Source organism: Venturia canescens, chromosome 6 (assembly GCF_019457755.1).
Source record: "Venturia canescens isolate UGA chromosome 6, ASM1945775v1, whole genome shotgun sequence".
Classification (NCBI taxonomy): domain Eukaryota; kingdom Metazoa; phylum Arthropoda; class Insecta; order Hymenoptera; family Ichneumonidae; genus Venturia; species Venturia canescens.
Window position 1 is genome coordinate 3,157,703 of NC_057426.1, and position 16,061 is coordinate 3,173,763.

At 36.5% G+C, this 16,061-nt stretch overlaps 3 protein-coding genes across 3 annotated transcripts; all 3 read left to right on the forward strand.

The window, feature by feature from the left end:
• The first annotated feature begins 1,119 nt into the window (after positions 1 to 1,119).
• LOC122411914 (odorant receptor 49a-like) lies at positions 1,120 to 4,333 on the forward strand. The gene is made up of 7 exons (XM_043421017.1): positions 1,120 to 1,156; positions 1,675 to 2,116; positions 2,910 to 3,204; positions 3,501 to 3,600; positions 3,678 to 3,788; positions 3,880 to 4,035; positions 4,108 to 4,333. The coding sequence occupies exons 1-7, from the start codon at positions 1,151 to 1,153 to the stop codon at positions 4,156 to 4,158; spliced, it is 1,161 nt and encodes a 386-aa protein (XP_043276952.1). The 5' UTR covers positions 1,120 to 1,150; the 3' UTR covers positions 4,159 to 4,333.
• Positions 4,334 to 5,514: 1,181 nt separating this feature from the next.
• Positions 5,515 to 11,613, forward strand: LOC122412324 (uncharacterized). Its single transcript, XM_043421791.1, has 13 exons — positions 5,515 to 5,549; positions 5,764 to 6,205; positions 6,343 to 6,643; positions 6,755 to 6,854; positions 6,945 to 7,049; positions 7,124 to 7,279; positions 7,354 to 7,395; positions 9,695 to 10,136; positions 10,297 to 10,591; positions 10,947 to 11,046; positions 11,127 to 11,237; positions 11,328 to 11,483; positions 11,563 to 11,613. Exons 1-13 carry the CDS (start codon positions 5,544 to 5,546, stop codon positions 11,611 to 11,613), a joined length of 2,307 nt encoding a protein of 768 aa, XP_043277726.1. The 5' UTR covers positions 5,515 to 5,543.
• Positions 11,614 to 12,311: 698 nt separating this feature from the next.
• On the forward strand, positions 12,312 to 15,411 carry LOC122412325 (odorant receptor 43a-like). Its single transcript, XM_043421792.1, has 6 exons — positions 12,312 to 12,325; positions 12,908 to 13,210; positions 13,282 to 13,393; positions 14,756 to 14,854; positions 15,127 to 15,282; positions 15,361 to 15,411. The coding sequence occupies exons 1-6, from the start codon at positions 12,312 to 12,314 to the stop codon at positions 15,409 to 15,411; spliced, it is 735 nt and encodes a 244-aa protein (XP_043277727.1).
• The last annotated feature ends 650 nt before the right edge of the window (positions 15,412 to 16,061 follow it).

Sequence of the window (16,061 nt, forward strand, 5' to 3'; positions counted from 1 at the left end):
CCAACATCAATCGGCCGATGAGGAGTGGCACTCATTACAGTTTTCATTCAAGTTTTTGAGCTCTAAATAATTTTTTTTTTTTTGAAATTTCAAGTATCAAATTTTGAATAATTTCTCTAGTCAGCTGGACCTCTTTTCGTATTTTTGTGATTACATAAATAAACAATTATACGTAATGGCGTATGGTATCGAGGATCGGTGAAGAAGTAATTGTTGCATTAGTACCGGGTGTCCGATGCAAAATTTAGATCTAACAGTGAAATGCGATCGCCGAAATCATTATCGAAATTCTTTCGAACGAGGGCAAAATTCGGGTCTTCAGAAGTCTAAGTAAATATTCGTTGGTTCAACTCAAAACCACGACACATCAAACGAGCCTAAACAGATGTCTTTGTTCGGGTAAGTAAGCAGCGCACATTCTTCGTGTACGCACATTGTTTCGAATATTTTCATTTTTTCTGCTCATGTAACAATAAACGGGGGGACTTTGAATGTTTGAAATTCAAATGAACTCTCGAGATATATCGTATTTCTGTTGTTGTAAGTTCGATGTTCTTTCTAACGCTGCGAAAAACTCTCTGAATGGTGATGCCGTGTGCGAGTACCCAATAAACATATTGATCGAGCACGTAACGTTCGAAAAACGATGAAGACTGCACCAAGTCTTTGTGGTTCCGGGTTATAGAGCTTCCAAATTACGACGTTTTGGAAACTTTGAAGATACTTTTCATATAGACCACAAACGTATGCTATTTGTATATAGCCGTAGATATACATTCAATGTCGAAGTAATCGCTACAACAATTTTCGAAGCAGCAAGCAAACATTTCAATAGAAATAGCAATTGCAATATCTTGCAGTGGTTCGTTTTTTGTATAGAAAATAATAAAATGTTCCTGACAATTTGGATCAATTTAAGCAAAACGATAGACCGATTACGGAGCCGGAAGCATCGACGAACGAACCGTCCGCCATCCGTGTTCATCATTTTCCGTAATTTCTGTCATACATTCTTTATCGTGTAAAAAGTGTCATGAGCTTTTACAGCAATTGCGAAGTTTCGGTCCTGCGCGATGCCTCACAATCGGAGCTCTTTTTTGGTCTCTCAGTCGCTAAAAAATCGTGGTGGTAGCAACTAGTACCTTCTACAATGGACGTGAGTAGACAAAGCGAATATTACGAAAAACTTGACATCACTCGAAGAGAAACACACTTCGATTATTTCAACCAGACTTTTTTTCAATGGACTTCTATTAGGTCTGTTACTCATGAAGTGGATTTCCGTTTGAAAAATCACTATTTGATGCTTGTTAAAACAAAGGCAATAGCTGAAGCTTTTCTTAAAAAAATGTCGGGTCGAAACTCTTAAAGCCTCAAGAGTAGAGACAAAGTTTTGAACTTAAACTTCGATCATTTTATTATCTACTTCTCGTTAAAGTTACGTCAGGATAAAGCCAAATTAATGGAGAAAAAAACGTATTTTGGCTCGTTCGTATGAGATTTAGACATATTAATTGCATATTTTTAATCAACCAAACAACAAGTGTATATTAAAACATTAGTTCGATAGAAATTATTGTTCCCTACTGCGTGTTTGCTATTAGAATTTGTGGGATTTGAGTGGGAAAAGACATTTTTCGTGGTATTTATACGATATCAAATATCGATTTTTAGGTTGACATCAAACGGGCCAAGAGCCTTTTTGAATTGAACGAGCGAGTCTTCGCCATTTTCGGAGTGTGGCCGTTGCACTTGACGTACGGGAAGTTCAGTGTGTGGATTATTTATATTCTCATTCATTTCACAATGTTATTAGCCGATCTTTATTATGCAACCGGTGATTTGGAAGAGGTAGTGCTGAATCTAACGGAGTCCACATTTGACATAATGGTGATCTTTAAAATGATTGTTATGAGATTTTCGGGCACTCTTGTTACTCTAATGACTCGAATAATTAACGGTGTCGATTTGAAAGTCTTCGAAAGCTCCGAAGAACTGAAAACTTATCTGAGCTATAATCGCATCGCCAAAACGTTCTTCAAGCTTTGGTTAACGATGGGAATCATTGCGACTACTAGCTTCAATTTGAAGTGCTTGGAACCCCGCTTGAGATCTGGTAACGTCAGCACGAACATAAAATTCAAATTTTAAAGCATCAAATGGTGACGAATTTTTTATTGCACGTCAACTCTTGATTGAAAAAATACGTAAAATTGAACATTTCAAGGGATTATAAAACATAAACTCCTTTAAGGAAGTTGAGGCCGTACAGTCATTATTTTACCGAAAAGTTATTTTCGGTAAAAAAGTTTTACCAAAAGTTAGGCCAGTTTACAGTTTGGCAATGTTGCATACACTTTAAAGAAGAGTTGGAAAAAATAAACGAAAAACTGCTGAAAGCTCAGTCGAAAACACGGACGATGACGATCCTAGCCTCAAAAAAACTGCATGGGAAACAGATTATTATTAATATAATCTCAGAAAATCTCCTAATAAATCTGAAAAACTCTGACATTATTTAGCAAGCTTTGTTCATGTTGCTAAAAAAATTTCATATTTTTAACATCGTTTTTAACAGAGATATCACTAAATGTTTCTTGACTTCCGTAAGGTATAATTGTTAGTTGGCCCAAATTGTTATTGCTATTTCTCAGCAACGACGCTCCTAAACTGTCCGAAAATTTAACTGATTTTTTTTTTACACTTCACTTTATATGATGCAATCGGTTTGAAAGCAATGACATCATTTTCATTCGAATGCCTCAACTTCCTTAAATACATTTTTTTACATCCCACGTAAAACTTTTCTATTTTTTTATTCATTTTTTTTTCTTTAATTCCCTTTATTTATCCAATGTAGCTTCAGACTGCGTATTTTAATAAATAATAAACCGGTAAAAGTTTTTTAGCGTTAGGGAATGAGACGTTACCTTACGTACTGTGTCATCGCACTCGGCTCTTCTTTGATGTGACGGAATCTTACACCTTCTGGCTTGTCTGGTTATACCAATGCCCAATAATGTTTTTATCCACCTATCTACCGGCAACGATTGGCTACGTTTTCACTCTTATACTTCACGTATGCGGAAAACTATCGGTTCTGGTGATCAGAATAAAAAAGCTTGATCTGTCCAAAATTGAAAGTGATGAGTTTTCGAGAAGAGTTTTTCGTGATATAGTCGAAAGGCACCTTGAAATTTTGGAGTACGTTTCAAATTCTTTTTTTTTCGGAAAAAATCGTCGCAGTTGAATGAACCAATCGTAGCAAGTCACTAATCTAAGCATGAGGAATAATAAACTCAGTGAAATTCAATCGCTTCATTGAACAGTCGAAAACCAAAAGCTTCAACAGCACTTTCGATTTTTATCAAAACTCTGTTGTTATGGTGAAAAACTATAAATTTCAACCTCGATTCACTCAACCATCGATTTTTTTTGATTACTACGATTGATACATACGAAAATCGGAAAAATCATGGTTATTTTTTTCTGGTGAGTAGAATGGCACAGGCTATCAACCAAGTATTTGGCTTGCTTCTGTTAGAAGAGCTGCTCATTTGCACCCTCCTCATCGGTCTCACAAGTTACAATGTTCTTCAGGTACGTTAAAAGGATTCTAATTATTTTCATTTTGTATAAGATTGTTCAATATTGAATGAGTTTTTTTGTTGTTTTAGAACGTTGATTTTCAAGAGACTGGTGAATTTTTAACATATTTTTTTTATGGTTGTTTGATGCTTTTATTGATTTATGGTTACTGCGTTGCTGGCGAATATCTCATCACTGAAGTATGATTCAACTGATTCTTTTCTATTCGATTTTCGTACTCAAAGATATGGTTCGTTTTGAAAATCAATTGTTTCTGTAATCTTTGTAAAGAGTGGAAATCTGTACGAAGCTTACTATCAATGCCAATGGTACGATATGTCAGAATCTTTCAAGAAAGAATTGATCATATGCATGATTGGTGCAACGAAACCCATTCAATTGAATGCTGGTGGATTCTACATTTTTTCACTGTTCAGCTTTATGAGCGTAAGTAGAAAATAATTGTTTAACTGAATGAATAGAAAACATTGAGAATATCACAAGTCCTTTTTTTCACAGATTCTTAAAACCTCAGCTGGTTATATATCTATGCTAAGAACAATGATTTGAGTAGAAATTATGATTTTCTTCGCCTTGTGGTTAACGTCGAATTAAAAAAAACCGTCTTTTTAGGAACGTCTTTTTGTCCCCTTTAAGTGAAAAGTCTTGCTTACTTTCCAATTAAAAAAATTAACCAAAGTGAATTTGTGTACGCGCGATCCATTCTCGAACCTTCCAAAATCAATTAATCATCGCAGTGTTATTACAATTAATCACCACTTTTACTCACGAGGTTGAGCCATTATGAATCGGCCGATGAGGAGTGGCACTCATGACAGTTTTCATTCAAGTGTTTGAGCTCTAAATAATTTTTTTTTTTTTTTTTTGAAATTTTAAGTATCAAATTTTTAATAATTTCTCTAGTCAGCTGGACCTCTTTTCGTATTTTTATGATTACACAAATAAACAATTATACGTAATGGCGTATGGTATCGAGGATCGATGAAGAAGTAATTGTTGCATTAGTGTCGGGTGTCCGATTCAAAATTTAAATCTAACAGTGAAATGCGATCGCCGAAATCATTATTGAAATTCTTTCGAACGAGGACAAAATTCGGGTCTTCAGGAGTCTGAGTAAATATTCGTTGATTCAATTCAAAACCATGACACATGAAACAAGCCTAAACCGATCACTTTGCTCGGGTAAGTAAGCATCGAATGCTGTGATTCATCGTGTACCCACATTTTTTCGAACACATTCATTTTTTCTGCCCATGTGATAAAATGAACGGGAAACTTTGAATGTTTGAAATTCAAATGATCTACTGAGGAATATCGTATTTTTACTGTTGTGAGCTCAATGTTCTTTCTAACGCTGCGAATAACTCTCTGAATGGTGATGCCATGCGCGAGTTCCGAATAAACATTGGCCGAGCACGTAACGTTCAAAAAACGATGAAGACTGCACCAAGCCTTTGTGGTTCCGGGTTATAGAGCTTCCAAATTACAACGTTTTGGAAACCTCGAAGACAATTTTCATGTAGAACATAAACGTATGCCATTTGTATATAGCCGTAGATATACATACAATGTCGACGTAATCGCTACAACAATTTTCGAAGCAGCAAGAAAACATATCAATAAAAATAGCAGTTGCAATATCTTGCAGTGGTTCGTATTTCGCATGGGAAATAATAAAATGGTCCTGACAATTTGGATCAATTTAAGCAAAACGGTAGACCAATTGGGGAGCCGGAAACATCGAGGAGCAAACCGTCGATTGTTTTGCTCATCATTTTCTGTACTTTTTCTCATGCATTTTTTATCGCCCAAAATACGTGACGTGTTTGTTCGAATGAATTTGACGCTTCGGTTCTGCGCAGTACTACAATACCGGAGCTTCCTTTCTTTCAGTCTCTTGAGAATCGCGAAAGTAACCACTGGCAACTCTTACAATGGAGGTGAGTAGCCATCGAAGAGATTACCTAGGATTCAATGCTATTCGTAAAATTTATTTTTCGCTACACCTCTTCATTAACGTTTCTATTCAATTTTCTATTCCACCAACAATTTTCGTTTTTTTACTGGAAAAATTTGCCTACTCAGATGATCTCCCGTTTCGTTGTTTAAGTTCTTCCGCTTCGTAAGAATTTTCAAAAATCACCGTCTTTTCAGGTAGATCTCAAAAGTGCAGCGAACCTCTTGCTGTTCAACAAACGAATACTCTCGATCAATGGAATGTGGCCTTTAGATCGAACCTTTGTACATTTTTACATAAGTTACGTTTACTTGGTAGTCCATTTGATCCTCGCTTACTATGATTTGATCAGTGTTTACGGTAATATCCATCTCATGATGGGAAATCTCCTGGAAACAAGTGTACAAACGATGTTTTGCTTCAAAATGATCGTTGTCAGACACTCTCGCAGCCTCAAACAAATATTACGTCGCGTCGAAGAAGGCACCCATGATCGTAATTATCGTGACAACACCGAGAAACAGTTGTACTTGGCACACAATGTCGTCGGACAAACTTTTTTCAAAGCTGGACATTATCTGACATTTGCAACTGGTGTTATCTATTACTTAGGACCACTAAAGGATTTCTTGACCGCTGGTGAGAAATCTTTTTCCATCAAATTGTTAAAGCTCCGAATAATGCGAAAAAATAAATGAAAATATGGGGCACGATTTTTATGAACTAAATCCTCCTTCGAGGGATCGATAAACACAATTTTTGTGCTTTCTTGACAGCAGTGACGAACGACACTCTGCCTTATATCTTGCCATACAAAACACACCTCTTTATCGACATTCAGAATATTCGAAATTATGCATTGATGTACATTTGGCAATTGCCTCTCGTTTATTATGGTTACTGTCATGGGATAACGGTGTGCTTTCTATGCACTTTGGTCTTTCACGTTACTGGAAAAATGTCAGTATTGGCTCACAGAATTCGCTTGAGCGGATCAACTTCCGATTCGTCGATCGAAAACCATAATTCGAATGCGATGTTTCGAGATATCGTCGATAAACATTTGGATGTTATATGGTGAGTGATAAAAAGAATTTGTGATTTTTTGCGAACAGGTTTTTTGGCTCGAAGGATGTGATTATTGTAAGAAAATGAGATGAAAGTGAATTTTGGAATTTTTGTAATCAGGGAAGCTTCTGCGATCGATGATGTTTTTAGCTTACTCTTGTTGGAGGAACTTTTCATATCGACGGTCCTCGTTGCCCTCAGTACTTATATTCTGCTATCGGTAGGTTACCTTCGTATCGAAGGAAGCTTCGAACTCGAAGCTCCATTTTTAATGCACTTCGACGAGCGATTGAAACTTGCATTTTTTCAGCCTGCTGTTCCCGTTTACGAAAAATTATTTTTGGGCAATTACTGCTCAGCTATCGTAGGGATTATTCTGATTTACTGCTTAACCGGGGACTCTCTCATACGCGAGGTATTTTGTCGTATTTGTAAAAAAAATCGTTTGACTGCGGTGCGGAGATTTTTGAAAAAAAATTCAATCCATAGAGCGAAAACATACGCAACGCTTTCTACGAGTGCGAATGGTATAAAATGCAATCGCATCATCAGAAAAATTTGATCATTTGCATGGTACGATCCCAACAACCGGCGCAGCTGACTGCTGGAAGATTTTACATTTTCTCGCTGCCTCGGTTCAGCGAGGTAAATAGTTTGGTTCTCAGAATCAACGGCAACGATTTTTATGTAGGAATTCAAAAATTTTTCTTCCTTTTCAGATACTCAAAACTGCCATGGCTTATATTTCGATGTTACGGACCGTGACGTGAAACTTTGAATCTTCTGTCCATTTTCTATGCCCCTTGCCCTCCAGAATAATCGAAAAAATTTTCGAAAATTGTCCGTCTGTGCACGTTCGGTTCACACAGCACGTTAAAACACTTTCACATCTGTTTTCAGTTAACGATCTCTTATAAATTATGAAATTTATATTTCTGCGAGAGATTCCAACGCACTTTGCACGAGCGCCAAGCATTTTTTAAATTTATTCTCTTTTGGATAAAAATTGAGACATAAGATTATTAATGCTTTTTTGAAACGCACTAATTTTTGTGCCATTTTGTGATTTTGCAAATATTGAGATGAAAAAAAGGAAGAGGGAGAAAAAAAGGAATACGTGTTTTGTGGTGTTCGATGTATTTCTCATCTAAATAGGAGTGTGCCATCAATGTCTATTTTTTAATGTGTCAGTCCTTCGAAAATCTTTTAGTAATACGTATGATTATAGTGATGAAACCTATTCAATTAAATTTATTTTTTTATTTTTCAAAACTATTATTAATTAATGAATGAATTAAATAAATAAATAGTAATGATAATCAGAATTAACAATTACTAATAAATAATAAAAGGTAGAAAAACACTATTTTCTACGTGCCAATGTGACATGGAGATTTCCATTATTGTTCATAAATTCGTTTTATCGATAATGCCATAAATTTATTTTTACACACTTTTAAGTAAACATTTGTACTTAAAAAATTCGTGAAATAAAACTCAATGGAATTTTTCGTATGGCAGAACATGCGTTCACTATTCACCTTCGAAAAAATTCCGTAGATGCAAAGTGCAAACTCTGGGATTCGATGGATAAGAAATTATTGGTCTCGGCAGTTTTGACTTTGAACACTGAAACAAAAGTCATAGGTGCAACGAAATGGGACACTGCGGAGTGCCAATCAAGTATATGACCATCACAAGGTTAAACATGATTAAACGAATAAAGCTGTTTTAGATCAAACTGCAGATTCATTCTCTCCGAAAACATTGCAGTTGAATGAAGAAAACCCTTCCAATAACATCAATTGGTATCGAATCAATTTTTTTTCTCAGTGAACATTCATGATTCTCAGAAATCGTAAGTGATGAACTTTCAATTAAAAAAAAACTTTCATGAACTTTCATATAAAGGGAAGGAATTTATATTTTGTTAAAACGAGCAGCACGCGATCAAATTTTATCTCCTTCCGTCACACAGCTGATGACGAACGAAAGAAATTTTTTGGAGCTCACTACAAATTTGACTTCGAAAGCAGTCAGTACTCACATTCGTATTTTCTCCCATTTCCCACAAAAACGTAGGAACGACTTTGGAGTGTACGAACTTCGCGTTTGTGCTCTCGCGGAGGTGTGTTTGCTATTCTGAATTGAGTGTTATTCCCAACGCTGTGAAACACTCTCTCAATACTATTTCCCCGTGAAAGTAGCGAATAAACATTGTTTGCGCACGCAAGCAAAGGAAAGCGACGTGGAGGGTGCTTCGCTGTTTATTTTTTTTCCGAATAATAGAATTGTTAAATTGCTACGTTTTGAACTCCGAATGCACTTTTGCGTGTATGTAAACGTTCGGTATCGGTTGTGCCGACCGTGCAATATAAACGCTGCTGCAATTTTCGAAGGTACGAAGAAAAACGTCGATACAAATAGATATAATGTTGCAAGGGTTCGAAGTTCGTATCGTAGACGAAAAAAAAGCTTGAAAGTTTCGATGTAATTTGAGAAAAACGCTCCACCGATTTCAGAACCGGAAGCATCGTCGACCGAAACTGCTGCGGCTGCGTTCGTCATTTCGTGTAATTTTTCTCATGCATATTTTATTGCACGAGAGACACGATGCGCTTTACCACGAAATTTGAAGCTCGCTCCTGCGCAATGCCCATCGACCCAAGTTTTCTGTTCTTTTAGTCTCTCGCGAATCGGGCTAGTTGCTATCAACAAGTTCTACAATGGAGGTGAGTAAGCACCAATCAAGTGACGAACGGCTTCGCATCATTCGCATTAAATTATTCGCCGCTGCTGATTTTTCGTTACTCGTTATTTGTTGAAACTCAATAGTAAATTTGAGAAATTAAATTCCAGCAAATTCTGACCTTGAATTAGATCGAGATTACAAATTTAACTCGAATTATAGAAATTTAAATAAAACATTAAAATGCTGGAACGAAAATGGCTTGAATCTCTTCGAAAAGAATTTGAAATCTTTCGAAAAGACTTCGAGATATGAGCTTCGTGTTGATTCCTAGATTAGCGTATTAAAATTGACACGATTCTGTTATTCAGGACGATATAAAGCAGGCAAAAAGTCTGTTTGAATTGAATAAGCGAGTTTTTGCTATTATTGGAGTATGGCCATTGCAACCGACCTACGGAAGGTTCAGTGTGTGGTGCACTTACGTTGCAATCCATTTATCGCTGCTATTCGCGGATCTGTATTACGCATTCGGTGATTTGGAAGCGGTGGTGCTGAACGTAACAGAAACCGGTTATTGCACGATGTCTCTTTCGAAAATGATAATCTTGAGATTTTCGGGAAGCCTCGTTGGCTTGATGAAGCGAATAATCGCTGACGTCGATGTTAATTACTTCAGAAGTTCGGAAGAACTGAAACTCTATCTCAGCTACAACCGCATCGCCAAAAAATCCTTCAAGTTTTGGCTAACAATGGGAATCATTTCGTGTGTTAGTTATAATTTGAAGTGTCTCGAATTCCGCGTGAGATCCGGTAAGACCAAGTAACCTGAATGTCAAATTTAAAAAAACGCGTAAAACGCCTTGAAATTTTGAAATAAAAACAAATTGGCTTGCGATGAGCTTTCAGTCCAATTTTTTCACGAGCATTGAATAACCTTCGGCTATTTAATAAACGAAAATAAGTTTTCTAGCGTTCGGGAACGAAACGTTACCGTACATCCTGCCGAATCGTACTTGGCTCTTCTTCGACGTGACGAAAGCTTCCACTTTCTGGCTCGTCTGGTTGTACCAATGTCCAATTGTGTGTACAGCCACTTTCCAAGTGGCAACGATAGGATACGTCTTCAGTCTCATTCTTCATGTTTGTGGAAAATTATCGGTTCTGGTATTCCGGATAAAACAGCTTGATCTGTCTTCAGTTGAAACCGACGAGCACACCAGAAAAGTTTTTCGTGATATAGTCCAAAGTCACCTTGACATACTAGAGTGCGTTCTCAATAAAAAAACATAAAAGATCGTTGACTGAGTCTGCTGTAAAGTTGAGTCTGTTGGGATGATTGACGAATGCAACGAAATCAAAGCCCTTGAGAGCCGAAAATTTTACTAACGATATTTCGCAAAGTGATTAAAACTTGACGTTGAACAGTGAAACTCAAACACAACTCACTCAGTGATCTAATAATTTTTTTTCAATCAATATTCACTGGGAAAAAGTGGTTTTTGACCGAACAATTTTTCAATTTTTTGGATTTTGTTCGGCGAATAAAATGTTTTAACGGTGTAATCGATTTATTGTAATGCGAATGAAAACCTGAAAATCATCCTCAAATTTATCGAACAGCATGGCAGAAAATATCAATCGAGTATTTGGTTTTCTATTGTTGGAAGAACTGCTCGTTTGCACCGTCCTCATCGGTCTTTCAAGTTACAGTGTTCTCCGGGTATGGAATTGCCACATTTCTCATAATTTTAGTGCGAAATTTTTCAGTCTGGCGATTGAAGGGTAACATTATTATTTCAGAATACCGATTTAGAAGAAATAGGAGCATTTTTTACGTTCCTATCTTACGTTTTGACAATTCTCGCGTTCATTTACGGTTACTGCATCGCCGGGGAATACCTCATCACCGAAGTACGACTCAGCTGGTTTGATTTCGTTTATTTTCATACGAAATAATGCGATTTATTGAGAAAATAAATTTTTCGTGTTATCGTTGCGCAGAGTAAAAATTTGTACGAAGCGTACTATCAATGCCAATGGTACAAGATGCCAAAATCTGTCCAAAAACAGTTGATTATATGTATTATTGGTGCAACGAAACCTATTCAATTGAATGCTGGAGGTTTCTATGTTTTCTCGCTGCCGGTATTTGTGAGCGTAAGTAATGACTCAAGGTCGAATAAAATTCACCTGGCAAATAACGATTCGGGATCTCGTAAGAAGTTTTTTTTTACAGATACTGAAAACCTCGGCTGGTTATATCTCCATGCTGCGAGAGATGATTTGAAATGGAATTATGCATTTTTTCCATTCTGTAGTGAGCATAGAATAAATAGGGGAAAGTGGGGTAATTGCGGTCAGGAGTAAATCCGCACACCGCAATATTTGAACATTCACAAATCCTGGGGTCGATGCACCTCAACTTAGTCGTAGTCTAATCAATATTTAGTATTGTCACATTATTCACGGAGAGAATGAAATTTGAGAAATAATCGTGCGGAGACGAGCTGCAATTCATCATTTTATTATGGGAAAGAAATTGAATTTTCCCATAAAAAAATAACATCATTGTTCACGGTAGCAACTTTTGCCGAAGTATTTAGTAAATTTTTCACGTCACGATGAATTTTACCGCGCTGCACTGTCAAAATTTCACGCTAAATATTGTTATTTAATTCTCTCCGTGTTCGATGTCATTTTTTTTAGTCCCGAGCACGCCAAAGGATGCTCGGAACTAGCCCAAGAAGGATCAGGATTAATCCGAAGCCACGACGTCTCGTGTTTTATTGAATATTCAACGATTTTGTTTTGGTTCAGTAAAAAAATCGATGGGATATCCTGGATATGAAGTGGTAAAATACACTGAGAATTGATTTTGTAATAACACACAATATACAATATAATTGAATTTCAGCCGATCGGCATCAGCTCCTATTCATCCCTCTTTCTCCTGTTCATCTATCGAGTTGCGTAGACTCTGTAAAAATGACTGAATTCCTGTAATCAATACGGAAAAACCTTGATTCGATAACCGTTCATGTTATTGTAATACTTCGTTGATTAAATCCCACTCTTTACATTTGGAATAAATTCAGCATTTGTTAAAAAACGCGACGACGAACTGTAATATTTTCCTGTCAAATGTGAATTCGTTGAACCCAAAACTGTAATAAAGTCTGTACTTCCTCTATACTTTCCAGCAAAGTTGTCGGAATTATTTAGTTTAAATGTAAATAGAAAAACGATGAAAACTGAAAGTTGGAAACTGTTTTTTCTGATGGCTCGTCATTCAGTTTTTTTTAATGGATTTAAATAAAGAGATAAATTTATTTTTGTAAAAGAAGGTAGAGAAAATACATTGTTTCCTTGTATAAAAAAAAAAAATGCTAAAAATAAAAATTTGCAAGTCGCTTCCTCAAGATGGTCAAGATCCACGATGCTCAAAGCTTCCTCTATGAGGAAGACAAAATGAAAAATATAGCACCTCATAGAGTAAGCTTTGAGCATCGCGCATCTTGCAATTTGCAAATTTAAATTTTCAGCATTATTGCCATTTGTGTTTACAAAACTATTATGTAAAGTTCCCCAGTGATCCGGAACGAGAGTCAACCTTTCATTCTACCGTATCGTAACTATCTTTTCATGGAGATAAATGACTCGTCGACATTTTGGACGGTCTGGACACTGCAATTACCGATGATTTATATTCACACGCTTCACGGAATTTTAGTCGCATTCCTTTGTTGCGTCGTCCTCCACGTTTGTGGTAAAATGGCTATTCTGAGTTTTAGAATAAAAAACATCAGTTTAGATAAATGTCAAGAGTCCGAGTGCTCCAGAAGTATTTTTCGTGACATTGTGACCAAGCATCAAGACATTATTCAGTGAGTTCAACATAATTTATTCTCATTTCTTTATTCATTTTTCACCATCACCTTCGTAATTATGCGTTTAGATTCTCCAAGGATATCGAAGGGATTTATGACATAATTCTCATCGGAGAGCTGCTTTTCAGCATGCCCATAGTCGGTCTCACCTTGTACCTCGTTATTTTGGTATGCAAAATCATTTCCAAAGACACGTCCACATTCAATGATGCAAACGGAGATGCATTTTATCAAAGAAATTTATTTATTATTTTTTTTCAACGCGACAAATGTTCACCCCAAGCATTTTGATAAATGAATATTTCTCCAGATTCCAAAAACATTATAAATATTTTATCTTACCAATCTTATTTACAATCATTTATTTTAGATGATGTAGGGGAGTATGGGGCAAAGTGGCCCACTTAAGGAATTTAACGAGTTTTGTCGGGTAATATATGATCATTTACTTATTTTTATGTCCCCAAACTGATTCCACCTCCTTGTTGCTCGAATTTTGAAAAAAAAAATTTTTGGGGCAAAGTGGCCACCCCCTCAAATGCGATGAAAATCGATAATTGTCACTTCTGGTTAAATAGACGTTGGAATTGACTGTTCTCGCATGGAACATTGAAGGATGCGATAAAACAAAAAGAAACGAGGCATAGTAGGAACCCTCCTTCGATGGGATGAAAAAAAAATTAGTCAGAATACTTCGATAAATTTTGCCAAATTTTTTTTCATGCCGAAAATGAATATCCAGCCAACTTTATCAGATAATAAATGATCTTTCGACTATTGTTGAGTCTTAAAACTCTTTGTTCATCCTCTTTTTCCTCATTTGCGTCGAGAAAATTTTTTGGGGCAAAGTGGCCACCCTCTCAAATGCGGTGAAAATCGATAATTGTCACTTCTGGTTAAATAGACGTTGTAATAGACTGTTCCCGCATGGAACATTGAAGGCCGCGATAAACCGAAAAGAAACGAGGCATAGTAGGTACCCTCCTTCAATGGGATGAAAAAAGAATTAGTCGGAATACTTGGATAAATTTTGCCATTAGCAGTGGCAAAAGCCCGTTCTTATCGGGGGCAAATCGTGGGAAAACCGCCGTTGTCACGAGTCTGTCGTATCGCGCAAATCTAGTGAGTAAGAAAAAAGAGATCATGAAAAAAAAAAAATTCTTGTCTGCGGCGGACGTTGCGTGTATTTTCTGCGATCAACTTCATTCGCATTCCTCCAAAGATTGAATTCGCTGCGAAACATGCCTAAAATGGGCGCACACCTTGTGTGCAGGTGTTGATGAAGATGAAGTCCATTATAAGTACGATTTTTGTCAATTAAAATAAAATAGACATTTATCAGTAATTCGCAAAATGATTCTCACCCTCTGCCTCAAATAGCTATCAATTTCTCAAAAAACATAGAATTCTCACGGATTCTGTGCCCCGCCAGAAATCGGAATTGCGTGAGTGGCCACTTTGCCCCAGAATTCAAAAATGCCCCAAAAAAGTGGGTGGCCACTTTGCCCCATGTGGCCACTTTGCCCCATGTTCCCCTATAACGAAGACAAGGCCATTTGTATTTCGTGTTTCTTCTACGTGTTATCAGTGCTATGGATCCTCTATGGTTACTGCGCTGCCGGAGAGTACATGCTCGTCGAGGTATATGACGAACATACAAAAATTTCTGATTAAAAATATTTTGTCGAACGAAACAAGAAAAATGATTTTAAAATCAATATTTACATTCAATAGGTCTATTCGCGCTGGCTGAACTTTCTGCACTTTCTATATACATAGTGATATCGTAATTCACGAAAGTGCAGAAAAGTCCAGAAAGTTCAGCCAGCGCGAACAGACCTAATGAAAATCTTGCTGTGTCTCGTCCTAGTCATTGGAAGCTTTTAAAGAAACGATCGTCACACTCCATACAGAGTAATAAACTGTATAACGCATATTATGATTGCGATTGGTACAATTCCACCGAATCTTTCAAAAAGCAAATCTTGATATGCATGATAAATTCGAAAAAACCTACTTGCTTGAATGGAGGTGGCGTCTACGTATTTTGTCTTGAAGGCTACACCGGTGTGAGTATTCAATCACAAAATAATTTCAATGAAGCAAACAAAAAAATACTATTCTCTACTAAAATTTTGGTCTCACAGATACTCAAAACTACTGCTGGCTATGTCTCTATGTTGAGGAACATTACTTAGAAAAAGCGTTCAGAAATAATTGTCATCCCAGTGAGCTTTAAATGAAAGAGTCTATTTCAAATGTAAGTACCCGATTCCTTCATTTTTTGTCATCGTAGAAAGTCGAAAAAATCGATTGTTTTCAGGAATATTTTTGCTAGAATATCGCAATTTTTTCGGATTTTTATAAGTTCGTGTGGAATGAAAATACATGAAAATGGAAAAAAATTGGAATTTTTGTTGCAGACAATAATTACGATCTCCACATTGTACGCAACTAGAAAACTTCGACCATTAGAATTGGCGTATAAATTAGTATTTCTCACATTAAAACAATGTTTCAGTACTCTCGAAATATCCTTAAAACTATATCAAAAAGTTCGCTATGCTGAGTTATTTCCGTTTGTCCTAAAAACATTCCCGAAAACAATCGATTTTTTTGACTTTTTAATGCACCCTCCTTAATATGGTGATTGCTGATTGTAATTTTTGCACACTCGTCAGTTTTGACACTCATTTTCGTCCCCCTTATAACAGTGACATCGATCACGATGTCACATACTCTTTTCAACTGTCTTTAGAACCAATTTTCAAAACGTGTCTGAACTTCGCACATTTCTCAATCAAGTTGAACGACTCCTCAAGTTATTAATTATTATTCGTCATAAGAA